The 16,941-nt window shown below is 33.4% G+C and overlaps 1 protein-coding gene across 1 annotated transcript in view; it reads left to right on the forward strand.

Annotated features, from left to right (window-relative positions):
* The window catches only part of FBXO16 (F-box protein 16), a 67,238-nt gene that overhangs the window by 13,519 nt on the left and 36,778 nt on the right, over positions 1-16,941 (forward strand). Inside the window, exons 2-3 of the mRNA XM_051975746.1 lie at positions 3,063-3,198; positions 16,402-16,437. Of these exons, the coding sequence (XP_051831706.1) occupies positions 3,063-3,198; positions 16,402-16,437 (172 nt within the window). The remainder of the gene's footprint in view (positions 1-3,062; positions 3,199-16,401; positions 16,438-16,941) is intronic.

The following is a 16,941-nucleotide window of genomic DNA, read 5'->3' on the forward strand; positions in this document are numbered from 1 at the left end:
ATGTGATCAAGGAAATTCGTGAAACCTTTCTGGGTTTCAGTTCCTGCTCTGTGAAATGAGGAATTGGACCAGATGAAGGGGTAGATCCCTTTCTAGCTTTCCATCTGTGAGCCCGTGATCTCATATGAGCCTTATGACAGCTCTGTCCTGTTAATAGGGCAAGTATTATCATTCCTGTTTTACAGATGAATAAAATATATCAAAGTACAAATGAGTCTAAATCTAATATTCTTTCCATAACATCAGAACAGTAAGTGGAAGGGTGGTATACCATTTTTTTTTCCAATCATGGCATAAGCATGTAATAATTCTGAAAATTTATTGTCAAGGGGAAATGCTAAGAGCTAAGCTAAATGTACCATGGAGAGGTAGCAGCAAATAAAACAAAACTCTCTCTTGTTGAGAACCTTCTCTCTCTAGTGTCCTTGACATTTCATCATGCTATTAGTCAGCATTCAGACACAGCATTGATTTCTTACCCTTGGTCACTATGGACTACTTGTCCAAAATCTTTCATTTGTGTCTTGGACCTGCTCTTTACTAATTAGTTGATGTGAGGCAGGTCACTTAGCTTCCCTGAATCTTTTCTATAAAATGAGGCTAGATTAGTCCCGAGGCCCCTCATTGTTCCAGAGCTATGAACCTATGCTTCTGGAAAGAATTGTTCTAGATGGCCACAAAGATTTCTGCCAACTCTAGAATTCTTTGATTTTAAAATTCTAGGCTTTAAGCTATTTGGAAACCTCACTCTGTATTTGAGAGCTGGTATTTCATGAAAAAGTATACTGGTCAATATATAAGATAAGGCTTTTTTAAAGGAAGCAAAACATTTAAGTATTACTTTTCCTATGTTCATGGACACCTGTGTGTTACCTCCCCCATTATAATATGAGCTCCTTGGGAGTAGGGACTATTATACTTTCCTATTTGTATCCCTAGGAAACAGTAAACACTTAATAAATGCATTTTTATTCATTCATTCACAGAGCATGGGGACTAGAGGGTCATTCATTGAGTCCAGTCTCTAGGAGGTAGGTGCAGGCCCTTTCCCTAGTCACCTTTATTTAAGCCCCATTGCCAGCACACATATGCAGAGACAATCAGGAAATGGGAGGGGAGAGCAGAGAAAATATGCAAGGAGAGGAAAACTTCGCCTCATAAGAATTGCCTACCAGCTGTGGAACACAAAGCATGTCAATTCAGCCGACCACCCCAGGATCACTAGTAGACCTGGTTCTGGCATAGTTAATTTCTCTGCACCTTACCCCAGCTCCAGTTTCCTGGCAATGTTTCCCCATACTTATTCCTCTTTTTTTCCTTGAGCTATCTCTTTGGTATGACTTGGCCTTGTCTCAAACTCTTGGCATCCTCCCAATCATGTTGAAGCAGCCATGCTAAAGCCTTGTCAGTTTGCAGTAATCACTGGGGAGCAGTAATTGTCACTACTTTTTATGCCCAGACTGTTGGAAACCACTTAAAAACAAGTTGGGGGGAGGGGAGAGACTTAAAAGTTACAGTAAGTAGAAGAAAGGATGGATATAACACGATAAAGCTGCTGTAAATAATCTATTTTAAAACATCATTAAACTTTCTGTTTTAAAAGTTAAAACATTAATTCTATCTCACAATGGGTAAAACTTGAAAGGATATAAATAGATCATTTTCAAAAGAGAAAACAAAAATTAATAGTAATCTGGGAAAAATGTTTAATTTAACTAATGATCAAAGAGATGCAAACAGTCAACTTTAAGATATCCATAAAACTGACAAAAATTAAAACAATTTAAGTTGATGCTGACAGGATAGGTATTTGGGAAGAACAGGTACAATTGCATATTTTTAGAATCCTTTTTTTGGAGAATAATCTGGAAAGGGCACAATTTTATTGTTCCATTTTTTCAGACTCCTTATGATCCCATTTGGGGTTTTCTTGCCAAAGAATGGTTTGCCATTTCCTTCTCCAAATCATTTTACAGATGAGGATCTGAGGTAAACAGAGTTAAGTGACTTGTTCAGGGTTACACCGCTGGTAAATGCCTTGAGGCCAGATAAGAATTCAGGAAGATGAGAAGATGAGAACAAAAGTTAAGGAAAATTAATGTGCAAAGAATCCTGATGAAGACTTAGAAAAAAAGTGATTGAAAAATTGCTCTAGTATTTTATATTAAAAAAATAATAAATTGAAATGAAAATAGTTGCTAATCAAATTTCATTGGTTTGTTACACTAAGGCTTTTGAGACATATATATATATATAAAAGCCTTAGTGTAATTTTCTAAGTGTAAAACCACACAAGACTTTTGAAAAAAATCATCTATGTGTATGGATATGTTCATAAATATATACACACATATATACACATATACATATACATATATACATACACACATATATACACATATACACATATATATGTGTGTGTGTGTATATATATATATATATATATATTATAGATATATATATATACACATACATAAACACACATTTTAAAGGAAGGTTGCAGGGAAATTTCTGAAAAATAACTATAAGTTCCAGTATTAGTAACAGGATGTCAGATGACAGAATTTAGAGTTAGAAGGAACCTCTAAAAGCCATTTAATTCAACCTGTGACATCATTAGAAAATATTTAACTAGTAAACTATCCAACCTCTGTTTGCAGACCTCTAATGAAGGTGAACCACTGGAGGGAGTCTATTCAACTTTTGAGGTACTTTAATCATTTCAAAAATTTTCCCAATTTTAACCTAAATTACCTCTTGGCAACTTCCACTCATTGCTTTAATATATGTTCAATGAACAATATGCTTCAATATACGATCCTATTACTTCTTTAACATGGCAGAATAGTGCCATGTGATTAACTGGATTTTTGTAATTTTCCAAAATTCTCTTAAGTGAAAAGTAAAGCTACATATACTTGAAGGTGTCTTCCATTTTGGTGTGTGTGATATGCTGTAAATGTAGTTTAAAACCTGATTTAACTTTTTAAATGCTAAAATATTATATGGATTTCATATTCATAATTCCATATTATAAATATAATAAGTTTCATTTTTAACAGGTTTAATTTTTCTTGTGGAAAAGTATTCTCTTATATTGAGATGGCATTTGCACCTCCCAAAAACCTAGATGGGCCCAAAATGCAGACAAAAATGAGTACCTGGACACCTCTAAACCATCAGATTTTGAATGAAAAGGTAAGTGTATGTGTTTATAATCTACATATATAGTCACCAAAAGTTTGGGTTTTTTAAAGTGCTAAAACTAATTCTATTAAAGTTTGAATTAAAAATACTGTAGTTGTATAATGGTGATCAGAATAAGCATGAATTTGACTATTCCTTGTTACTCAACTTGTTGGGTTTTAATCACTAATTTTAAATGATCTCTTTCGGCTTTTTAATCTTTGTCGAAGAATATTCTTTTTTTTCACATAAGAGTATAGGACTGAGATTGGCAGGAGGTATTACCAGACAAGGGAGCCAGAGCAAAGTATATTTGGCTATAAATGTGGTATTTTAGGTATATTGATAAAAAACATAAAAGTTCAATATCTGTGTGAATTGCTTTTATAGACATGTATTGTATAACCATGGAAGCATGAAGATAAATATAGACATTGAGACCCCTCAGTCAGGCATAGTTGGGTAGATGATTTCTAAAAGGTGAAGTGCTGCAGGAATTACCACTAACGTTGTTGTTAATCAGTTGCTTTTTCAATTGTGTTTGACTCATTATTATCCTGTTTTGGAGTTTTCTTGGCAAAAACACTGTAATGGTTTGCATTTTTTTTTCCAGCTTATTTTACATATGAGGAAACTGAGACAATCAGGGTTAAATGACTTACCCAGGGTCACAAAGTTAGTAAATATGTGAGACCAGGTTGAACTCAGGAAAATGAGTCTTCCTGACTCCAGACCCAGCACTCTATCCACTATATCATATGACTACCCTGATTAACTCCTGACTAACTAGCTATGTGGTTTTGGGTCTCATATTTAAAATGAAAGAGTAGGATAAAACAATGTGTAGAGGAAATTTCTTCTTGTACTGAGATTTTGTCGTTAATGACCTCCTTATCATTAAATCTAATCTATTTTTAAGTTCTCAGAATCACAGAATTTGAGAGCTGGTAATAGCCATTTAAATCCACCTACATGCAAAAGGAGCCCCCTTTATAATGTACTTGACAATTGATTGTGGAATCTCTGCTTAAATACCTCCAAGTAGTGGATAGTGATAGATCACTTCTTTGGGTAGCTCTTTCCACTTAGGGTTAGCTCTAATTGTTAGAAAATTGGTGTGGGGGGGGTGTTTCCTAATACGGAGCCTATATTAGTTTAATTGCAATTTCCACCTTTTGCTCTTGGTTCTACCCTTTAAGGCCAAATGGAAGAAGTTATCTCTTTTCTGATATTTGAAGATATCCCTTCAGATATTTGAGGCTATCCATTATGGCCCTTGTATGTTTTTCCTTTCTTTCTTTCTTTTTTTTTTTTTTTTAATAGCTTTTTATTTACAGAACATATGCATGGGTGATTTTTCAACTTTGACCCTTGCAAAACCTTCTCTTCCAAATTTTCCCCTCCTTGGTTTTCTCTTTTCTATATTAAATATTCCCAGTTCCTTTAACTGATCTTCATATGATATGGACTCTTAACCAACTTCTGGAAACTGCTGCTTATCAACGTCCTTCCTAAGTTTCACGCTTTCTTTACTTTTTTCCTACCTCCATAACTTTGTCTACAATACTCCAAGTTATGTCTCTTGACATCCTTCCATTCATTCAAAGCCAAACTTAGATACTATTTTCTCCATGATCATTTTCCAGATCCCTCTAATCCTATATGATCACACTCTCTGATTCCCTCATAGCAATTCTGGAGGTGGAAAAACTTGAAATTTTTGCAAAGTACTATATATATATACACTATCTCATTTTATCCTCACAACAAACTTAGGGGTAAGGTGCTATTATTACTCCCATTTTACACTTGAGGAAAACAAAGGAAACAGAGATGAAGTGACTTGCTCAGCTTCACCAAGCGAGTAAGTATCTAAGGACACTTTTGAACTAAGGTCTTCCTGACTCCAGGCCCAGTACTCTACTGTTCCACCTAACTATCTCTATATACTTGAAATATACGGAAAAGGCATTAGCTCAGTGATCTCTCTATCGTGTTTATGGGATAGACTCCTAAAGATTACAATGTCTTCAGTGGAGACCAGAAAATATGCAGCATGTAAATTTTTGTTTTTGGATGAGTACAGGAAAGATTTATTTTACATTCTCATGTACATTTTTAGATTGATTCCATCCTATCATTACCATCCATCTTGTAGTTCCAAACGGGAGCTTGATTCAGAATTTAATATAGGAAATAAAATGAAATATTACTTAAAGTATTAAAATATGGAAATTAAGGTCTTTATGCAGTTCTAGAGCTTTCTCCCCTTTGGAAACTTTCTTATTTCAGATCATGACTCCCCATACTCACAGGACTCAGATTATAATTTCATGGTTTATTAAACATTAAGAAAAAAGGACGAACCATCTCAATAATCAACTCATAAATTTCTCTTTGAGACTGTTGTTTGTCCTTCATTCTCAAAGATGGCCATGACATCAGGGAGATAGTGCCATGACATGTGAGTGAATCGGATTTGAGTAAGGGAAAACTGTGCAAGCCATTTGGATCCAGTGGGCCTGGAGGCAGAAAGACGAATTCAAACTATTAGCTCTGGGAGCTCTACTAGCTCTATGACAGAGAAGTCTATGTATGGAAGGAGGTTTGAGGGGTAAGCCGGAGTTGGGGGGTAGTCATCTAATCTCTATTTTCTTCAATTTCCTCAACTATAAGTGGGAGTAACAGTAGCACCAACTTTCAGAGTTGCTGTGAGGATCCAATGAGATATTTGTAAAACACTCAGTATAGTGCCTGGAACATAATAGGGGCTTTAATAAATACTTAGTTCTTCCTTCTTTTATTTTTTCCTTTCTTCCTCTCTCAAATCTTCAACAGTGATAGAAAATAATGCCCTGATCCCTCCATTTCTACAAGTTAAAAAGGAGGAGGAAAGGGATATGGATATTTGTGTTCAGGACTCCTTTTCTGGTTCATAGATCAGAGGCAAAGAAAAGAAAAAAACCATTGGAAATCAATCTCCCCTTCTCAGCTCAAATATTCCAACAGTTCTTAGAACTATAATCAGTTCTTAGGTTTGCCTTTGTGATTCTCATTTGGCTCTGGGTGCAGACCTTCCCCCTCAGTGCTCCATCAGTCTTAGTTCATTGACCAATAAAGTCTTGGGCCATAGTAATGGGTATCTGGCAGTCCCAATCAATGGCAGCTTCTTGCAATACTTACTTGTTGATCAGTGAGTCTGAAGAAAGGAGAAAGTCAATCTTAAATACCAAATTTTCTGCAAATCTCCCTATCCTAGAATAACTCATGACCCAGTGAAAAATAATGATTTAGAAATATGATAAGGCATGGATCTGAGTTACCTTTATTTCTTTTCTAAATAAAATAATATTATATTCCATTTTTGGCCCTAATTCATTACATATTGAAAAATGAAACAGAGTACTCAGTGAAAAATTTTTCATGAAATAAATGGGTCAGTTGCAAAGTCTATTACCAGTTCCTTGTTAGGCTACAGCTGACCAGCAGGTGTCATTGTGGTGATATCCATGTTACTGTTGAGTCATTTCAGTCCCTTCAAACTTTTCATGATCTAACTTGGAATTTCTTGGCAAAGGTATTTGAGTGATTTGCTAATTCCTTCCATAGCCCCCTTTGCAGATGAGTAACTGAAACAAATAAGGTGAAGTGACTTGCCCAGGATCACACAGTGAGTAATTGTCTGAGGCCAAATTTGAACTCAGGAATATGCGTCTTCCTGATTCCAAGTCCAGTCCTCTTTCCACTGTGCCATTATATTAATGGAACACAGCAAAAAGTGAGTCCCATGTGGTTTTTTAAAACTTGCTACTTATAGCCATTATATTATTATTGTCATATTACTTTATGTAGTACTACTAGTACCATCTTACAATTTTGTAGTGATTAATAATTTTATATGGGTATATAGTATTATGGTGTTTACATATATAATATTCTTAAAATTTTACAAAGTACTTAGGGAGATAATATGACACAATGGAAAGAATATTCAGTTTGGAGTCAGATGACACATATATATATGTATATGTATATATGTATAAATACAATAAAAAACTAGCTTCTTTACTTACAATATGTGTGATCTTAGTTAAATCTTTTAAACTCTCTTGACCCTGGTTGCAGTAAAACAAGGGGGTCACTAGATTAGAAAACCTTTAAAGCTCCTTTTAGTTTCTAAATCTATGATCTCATGATTTCAATTAATCTTATGGGGTAAATAGAATAGACATTATAATTCTTGTTAATTTCTTTTAACAAATGAAACTGAGATGAGAGGATTTCCAATCATTAATAATCATTGTGATTTTGGGATCCTATTTCCTTAAACTTTGTCCTCCTATTCTGTGGGGATTATCACATGGTGCAAGATATCACTGTATTATCAACAGACTAAAGTAATTAGCATAGAATTTTGATTTAACAGCAGGCTCAAAGCAAACTGTGATATAAACAGAAAATTTGAATTCAAATACAGATTCACTAAAAGTAGCAGCAGCATAGATAGGTACTATGTAAAATTGTAAAGTGAGTTTTCTTTTGCAGAATGGATTTTTGTGAGGTTGTTTTGAATCTAAATTTATAGGGTAATAGATGTAGAAGGAAAACCATTCTAAATTTCATTTGTAATCATAGAGAGAAAATTTTATTGAAAATGTTCAGTATCTCTTTCAAATCAACTAAGGTTCATAGGTATAGGGTAACAGGAAAATGGAAAGCAAAAAAGTATAATTCTTCAATAAAATTAAAACTGATATTTTTATATCATGATCATACCAATTCAGCCACAGTTCCTCAATCACTTACTAAATGTCTGTTATTATGCTTGATGTTGGGGGCACAAAGCTAAAAAGCAAATCCTTCCTTTCCACTTCAGGGTGTCTTGTTTTGAAGGCCTTTGTAGAACCAAGGAACTTGAATAAAATCAGAATCCATTAAAAATCAATGACAGTTAAATGAATTTTTTGTTATCTACAACAGTAGATGTTCTGATTATTGGAGATCAATTATATTAATTGCCAATTAAATACAGTAAATTATGCCTAACTCTAAAATTATACTAGATATAGCTTCATCAGAAAAAAAAAAACCTTCAAGATCTATTTGGGATTATTGTCATTTTATAAGTTTCTATTTCTAAGGCTAAATATCCCCTTCAGGCTATTAAATCTCCTTTTAGGTATAATTACTGCAATTTAAGTAGCTGTTTCCAGATGCCTTTGAAGTTCAGAATTAACACTGATTCATAACAAACCTTTTTATAGCATTAATTTTTTTTTGTAACTTCTTAAAATTCTGTAGTATTATGTTTAGAGTTGTTGGAATTATAGTAATTGACTTTTGTATAGCACTTTGAAATGTATAAAGCACTTTAACATATTTGAGCTTTACAACACAAGTGAAGTTGGTAGTTGGTACCATGTCTCCATCTTATAAAATAAAGAAATAGATCTCTAGAGTTCAAGTGACTTACTCACAATCACATTGATTGTGTCAGAAATGAGAATCAATCTACATCTTTCTAATTCCAACTCTTAATCTATGTTAGGAAGAATATTACACTGTGAGTCAGGAAATGTGAGTTCCTATTTCTAACTCTTCCAGTAATTTTTGAGGAAATCACTTAACTTTTCTAGGTCTCAATTTCCTAATTGTCAATTAATAAATATTTATTAAACACTTACTGATGAGGTTGAGATAACAATTTCTAGTTCAAAATAAAAGGCATGAGACACATGTGAAGAATTTACAATGGTGTTTTCTTTGTTAAAAAGTGCTTTTATTTATGGAAATAATGTGTTCATGGAAGCTAGTAGGTCGGATTTTGAAGAGCTTTGAATGCCAAAGAGAAAAGTTTATAATTGATCCTAGAGATGATAGGGAACCATTAACATTTATTAAGTGGAAGATCAGATATGGTCAAATCTAAGATTTAAGAAAATCACTTTGGCAGTCTTGTGGAGGATGGATTGGAGTGAATCAGGAGAGGGAAATCAATTAGGAAGCTATTTCATTGGTTCAAGTGAGGAGTGATGAGTCAACATGAATAGCACGGTATCTGTGAGTGGAGAGAGGAGTAAACATACTCAGGAGATGTTGTGAAGATAGAAACTATTGTTAATTTAAAAATTAGCAATAACAAAACAGCATAGTTTTGCATTATATGTGTTTGTCTTTATCTCCTTTGAATTTAAATTCCTTGAGAATTTACATAGAACAGGGACTCTTTCTTTTCATTTGAACATATGAAATGATAGATTAAACTAAATGATTTATTAAGGTTCCTTTCAGTCCTGTGATTACATGGCTTCTGAAGCTTTTTTTTTCCCCAACAAATCAACAAACAAGAGTAGATAGCTCAGGAAAACCTCAGTAGGTACTTTATAAGATCTCTTGCTACTTTCAAACATCTTACAACCTATTTGAATAGATAAATTGATTAGCAGACATGAAAAATCACAACCAAGTACTCAATAGTGTTCCATAGACTCTGAATGCTGTAAGAATTCAAAGAAGACAAATCATTACAACTTCTTAGACAAGCAGTGACATGGTCAGACCTCTCTCTGCCTTAGGAAAAATCCCCTTAGCAGTTGTGAAAGGATTGGAAAGAAGGATAAAGAACAGAATTAGGAAAGGTTAGTAAGGTATGAGAGAGATGGAATGATAGGAGGGTGTGATCAGATAAAAGAATTTCAGAGTTTTGTTCAAAGAAGTAGAATTATTATGGATGATAATAGGATCAAGACATAATCATGCCTATGTATACTGAGATGAAGTAAAATAGCAGGTGTTAGTAGATTGAAGAATAGGGTAGATTGGTGTTTGAAGGAACATTAAGATATATGTTGAAGTCTCATAGTAAAAAAGCAAGAGTTAGGATTAAAAATACCTAGAATATAAGAGCCCCAAACACATTGAGAATAAAGGAAGAATGTCCTTGGGGTCAGTAAATAACAGTTACAAGGATCTGGATCAGTTGAAAAATTTGGATGGAATAAACCTCAAAGGAAAAGTTGAGTGATATTGTGCAGACCAGGGAGAATCTGTTCTAGAAATGCAATATTCTGACTTCTCCTCTTATCTCAGGTAGCTCAAAAAAGAAAGGAAAACTCTTAGGTTAATTTGAGATCAATTACCACATAGTAGAGGAAGCCACAAAGTAGTGGCCAGAAAACTTCAGGAATACTTGGTCCAGTCTCTGACATATGGTAGTTATGCAAATCAGTTAACCTCTCAAGGCTCCAGGCAACTTTCTCAGACTATTAATTGTGGAGCAGGTGCCAGTCTACATTGGCAAAGGCAGTTTTTAATATTCCCTATTCCAGTGAAATTGCAGGTCTGGTTTAAAAAAAGGGGGGGAAAAGAAAAACAACATATGGTAGAGACAGAGATAAACATGTTGACATATGTTCATTGTATTCTCTCAACACACACAAATATATTAGCATATTCTTTCTCATATTTACTTTCATTAATAAGTATTATATATATGTGTGTGTGTGTACCTTCCAACAGATGCTTAAATAAACATCTACTCATAAATACACACATGTACATTTATCCAATTCTCAAATGTTTTAATTGAGCTTATGAGTTCATTGGTGTAAGTATTATTTCTCAGGATGTAGCTCACAAATATATTTATGTTTATATATGAAACAAATATACTCATATCTTTAATTATACACATGTATATACACATACTTATGGAATATAAAGGCAACTAGGTAGTTAAGTAGATAAAAACACTGCACCTAAAATCAAGAAGAACTGAGTTCTGATCCAGACTTAGGTAATAACTAGCTATGTGAATCTGGGCAAGTTTTTAACCTTTTTATGTCTTAATTTCCTAATTTATAAATGAGGATAATAATAATTTTTTCTTCCCAGAGTTTCTGTGCACATAAAATGAGAGAATATTTATTTTTCTCATCTAAACTTTCACTCTTTCATTTTAATGCATTGTTTAATCCATTCACATTTAAAGTTACAAGAATTATGTTTATATTTTCCTCCATATGTTTGTATTTTGCAAGTTATGATTTTTTCCTTTCTCTGCTTAAACACAATACCATGATCTTTTGTGTTAATTTATCTTAATCTTTTACAAAATAATCTTGTTTCCACTGGCCCTTCCCTTCACTCTTCATCCTCTTCTCTTGCTTATCATACCTTTCCTTTTAAGGTTTTACATGTTAGTTCCTTTTTTTCTCCTGTTTAATCTGGTTATATATCCCCCCTTTCCCCTCTCAATTAGTCAAGTAGGTTCCACTTTCTCCTTTTTTCTAAATAGTCTTATCTATTAATTTTTTGAAATTTCATCTTTTCATCCCTTTCCAAAAGTTTTTTTCTCACTCTCATTACCTATCCTTTCTTTCTCTGTCTTCTCTAGCCCCTCATTTAATTCATGACTCCTTTAATTATCTGATATCTTTCTTTTTTCTATATTCCTCATATATTTAAAACTTTCAAGGTAGCCATTCTAGCCTCTAATACCTTGTTATTGTCAGGTGGAGCTGGCCTCATGTGTATTCCCCTTTTCCATTCCAACATTCCCAGCATAATTCAATTATTGCAGGTGTTGAGAGTACACTGACCTCCTGTTTTCTAGCCTATCATCTATATCCTCCCCAATTACTTTTTTTCCCTTTTTATTGCTTTCTTTTCTTTCCTTTTTTTTTTTTTTTTTTTTTTTTTTTTTTTTTTTTTTTTTTTTTTTTTTTGCCTATTTGCTCACATACTTTCCTATTTCCCAGATGCCAATTGCCCCTAGGAATTTCAGTACCCCCTTCCCAAAATAGGCTAAATAGACTTTTCTTTTTTTTTTTATTAAAGCTTTTTATGTTCAAAACATATGCATAGATAATTTTCAACATTCACCCTTGCAAAACCTTGTGTTCCAAATTTTTCCCTCCTCTCCCATAGATGGCAAATAATCCAATATACATTAAACATGTGCATTCTTCTATACATATTTCTACAATTATCATGCTGCACAAGAAAAATCAGATCAAAAAGGAAAAAAAAAAAGAAACAAAATGTAAGCAAACAACAACAAAAAAGAATGAAAATGCTATGTTGTGATCCACACTCAGTTCCCAGTCTTCTCTCTGGGTGTAGATGGCTCCCTTCATCACAAGATTATTGGAGCTGGCCTCATTTATCTCATTGTAAAAAGAGCCACATCCATCAGAACTGATCTTTGTATAATCTTGTTGCCATGTATAATGATCTCCTGGTTCTGCTCACTTCATTTAGCATCAATTCATGTAATTCTCTCCAGGCCTTTCTGAAATCATCCTGCTGATAATTTCTTATGGAACAATAATATTCCATAACATTCATATATCACAATTTATTCAGCCATTCTTCAATTGATGGGCATCCACTCAGTTTCCTGTTTCTTGCCACTACAAAAAGGGCTGCCACAAATATTTTTGCACTTATGGGTCCCTTTCCCTCCTTTACGATCTCTTTGGAAATAAACCCAGTAATAACACTGCTAGATCAAAGGTATGCACAGTTTGATAACCCTTTGGGCATAGTTCCAAACTGCTCTCCAGAATGGTTGGATGCGTTCACAACTCCACCAACAATGTATCAGTATCCCAATTTTCCCGCATCCCCTCCAACATTCATCATTATCTTTTCCTGTCATCTTAGCCAATCTGAGATGTGTGTAGTGGTACCTCAGAGTTGTCTTAATTTGCATTTCTTTGATCAATAATGATTTAGAGCAGGTCTTTCTCTTGACTACTTGTAGAATTTGTTTCTGAATTGAATTGTTAAATTTAACTATGTGTCTTGGAATTTGCAGCCTTGGTTTTTCTGGGGATGATCTATGAATTCTTTTGATTGGTATTCCATTTTCCATGTTTAAAAGCTTGGGCAATTCTCTCCTATTATTTTCTTCATCATAGCATTAAAGTTTTTTGTTGTTTTTATTTGGTTTTTGTCCTTTTTTATTCTTCTGAGAAATCTATGATCCTTATATTTTCTTTATAAATCCTGTTTTCCAGATCAGTATGTTTTGCTTACATAGTGGGCACATTTTCTTTTAATATTTTTTGTTGTTGCTGACTTTAGGTTGACTTTCACTTCTGTAGATTTGCCACGGCAGATACAGTTTTCCTATTCTGTTTCTTATTATTACTTTAAAGACCATGAGTTTTGCTCTCATAATTCTTATCTCTCTTTTGAGCCATTTAGGAACAATGTTTTGCTCCATGTTCTCCTGTCATTTCATCAAGTGTTGTATCACTTTCCTTTGTTTTGCACTATTTATTCATAGATGTTTGAACTCATTTACTAGATCCAAAGATCATATTTCCTTTTGTTGTTAATGTATTTCTTGTTAATTTAACTGCTGATATTCAAGGTCTGCGTTTTCTTTTTCATGAAATGTTTGAGCATATAGATCTCCCACCCCCTTTTCCCCTATTTTTCCTCTAATCACTTTCTGACCCCGTTCCCTCTGATGATTGTTTCCTTGGGGGCTGGATCTTAAAGTGTTTCAACCTAGGCAATTCACAGTTCACCAGTCTAGATTTCTTCCCCAAGGTGACTTTTGGGTACTCAGAACTAGTTCCAACTAGATTTTATATTCTTTTCCTTAGGCTTAGTGGAATGATATACTCCTCCCCTGTCCCTCTTCCACCCTGCCATAAATATTGTCCTCTTCTGTTAATTTGTCCTACCTTTTCTGTTTTCTGGCCCAGTACCAGTAGTTCAGAAAGCTGTGCTGCTAAAGCCAAAGAGTTGTCCACCTTCCCCCCATACCAGCAGTTCAGAGCTCTGAAGGGTTTCAGCCTTCTGGCTGGCTGACAAGACCCTGGTAAACTTCTATAGCATGAAGCCAGGTTCTCAATAGCACTACAAAGAGGAAGGAAGGCACTATGGTGCTGGAATGGATTTTATTGTAAGCTTGTATGTCAGGTCCTTGTATCTACTGGGGCATGTTGTTGCTGACCTTAGCATGGGAGGGAGGAAATTTATAAATAAGCTCAGGGTTAATGAGCATCAATTCATGGCTTTGGGTTTTTTTATTTTAATCTTTTAGATTCCGGGTATTCTAAATCATGGAAAACCTGAATTTAATTTATTAATTTTTTTGGAGAGGTTTAACATGCCATAAGAAAATATCTAGTCTTATTCTGATCATATGACTCAAAAATTTCAAAATTAAATATTTTCATAATAATTCACAAACCTTGAAGTTCTAACTACAAATGCTAGTTATTATTTTAAAAACATAGTAATTGATATAATAATCATATTTAAATAGCACTTTATGGTTTAAAAAGCACATTGCTCATAACAACTAAAGGTAAGTAGTACAAATATTATATTCACTGGAATGGCAAAAATAGCACAAAAAGGGGATAAAATCCAATGCTAGCCAACTTACAGGGAAATGGGTACTCATATCATTAGTAATACTGAGGACTGGTACATGTAGTTTGGAAAGAAGTACAACCTTCTACAATAAGAGTCAGATAATTAATAATACCTTTGACTGGCTTGTATAGAAAGAAAAGAAAAAAAAGGAGCCTATGTATATAGAAATATTTATAACTTTTTTTGTCCTGGTAAAAATCTTTAAAATTTATATGTCATAATATTAGGAAATAGATGAGTAACTTATGATGTGTCAATATAATTGAATATTATAGTGTCATAACAATAACTACAAAGCATATAAGGAATTTGTAAAGACCTATATGTAGTAACATGAAGGAAGAATAATAGAAACAACTACATATACTGATTGCAGCTATATAAAGAGCTGAAAGCAGGGCAAGGGAATGGCAGAATTTACAGGTGGGTGGACTTGGAAATGGACTGACAGAGTAAGTATATCTTTTGTTTGTTGATTCATTTAATTTAACATTCTTAAATGCTGGGAGTTTATATATAGATTTTATATGAGGTTTATGTTCTAGACCTTATAGATACATTTTATTGTCTTCATTGATGGTTACTAAGGGTTATAATAAAGATTTTTTTTTTAAGTGTAAAGAAAGAGAAAAAATAAAATAACCAACAAAACAGTCATGAGCTGCTTTGGCTTCCTTTCCCCATATTCATTTACTCGAATTGAGGGGTGAAAATTAATCAAAATCTAAGCAGCCAGAGAAGGTGTGTGGAAAACAATATCAACAACAACAATAATAAGCCGGTATTTATATAAACTTATACAATGTTTTACAAACATTACTTTGTTTTATCCTCACAACAACAATCCTGGGAGGTGAGTGCTATTTTTATCCCTTTTTACCAATAAAAAAACTGAGGTAGATAAAGAGTAAGTCATTTGCCCAGTCATAGAGTTGGTAAGTATCTGAGACAGGATTTGAACTTAAATTTTCCTATTTCCAGGTCCTGTATTGCATTCATTGTATCATTTTCTCACCTGGATAAAAGCAAAAGCTGGATGATGTTCCTTGAATAATCAATAATTATCTATATTGGATCTTTTGATAACCTTTAAAATAAAAACCAATGGAAAAATATTAATGAAAGGCATTGTATCTCATGACCTTCATACATTTTCTTCATCATTTTTTAAAATAATGGTTACAGATATTATTTCAATTTTTATTATTTCTTCTTTTGGTGGTTTTTTGTCTTCTTTTAAGTTCCTCAGTTATTCTCATTTCACTATTTCATATAAGATTATTTTTTTAAATTTAAAGCTGGAAGAGATTATAAAGGCCAATTATAATTTTTATCCTTTTCTTCAAAAATGTAAGACTACTACTACTGATGTGGTGGTAGTGATGATGATGATGATGATGATGATGATAAGATATTGGGTTTGGAAATCAACCTGTACCTTAGAAATCATCTAGGCTCATCTCCCTTCTTCCCTCTTAGGAATAATACATACACAGTCCCCTGGCCGGTGGTTATCTATCATCTAAGTCCTGCTTGAAAAATTTTGATTCTTTGATACCAACTACTATCTCCAAAATACATAAGGTTAAAAATCTGTATTCATATATGTGATGTAGTCTTTCAATTTCCATGATGGCAATGAAAAATATAAAGAAATAGGTTGTTATAATAGGGTAGTGATCCAACCTGGCTTCCTCATTTGGTATATGAAGAGACAGAGAGAGGGCCACCTCACTGAGATTTTTTTGGAAGGTTTTTAGAATTGTTTTTATTGTATGACATACTAAATCACTCTTCTATATTTGCTTATCCTAGATATTTGAAGAAAGAAGAATCCTACTTGGAAAATGGGTAAATCTGTAAAATATATATATTTCTAAAATTTAAGTATATATTTAACTTCATTGTTAAATCCAGTGCTTTACAGTGATTTCAAATAAGGATGCCTCAATTTTAAAGGCATGGATCATCTTGAAAATATTACATCACTTGTGCAGATTTCTGTCTTAGCTTCTTGCTGATAATCAGTAATAAACTCAAACTTTCCATTTTTAGTATTTTGAATAGCCTTGACTTATGGGACCTTCTTTACTTATTCACATAAAAGCAAAAAGCATATTCTTTCTGTTAATACTTATGGCCTAAGAAATAATAAATAAGTGCTCATTGGAGTACCCCAGCCATTTCATATATTTTTTCTGCAGGAAAATGATGATATGATACTCTGTGGCACTCCAATGAATGGCACATCTTGTTGCCCAATTAAGATTCCTAAAGCATAAGCCATTCCCCTGCTTGATAAACTCCTGTGACTCCTAATTAACTCTAGGTTAAACTGTAAATGCCTTTTTAAAG

Source organism: Antechinus flavipes, chromosome 2, assembly GCF_016432865.1.
Source record: "Antechinus flavipes isolate AdamAnt ecotype Samford, QLD, Australia chromosome 2, AdamAnt_v2, whole genome shotgun sequence".
NCBI lineage: Eukaryota > Metazoa > Chordata > Mammalia > Dasyuromorphia > Dasyuridae > Antechinus > Antechinus flavipes.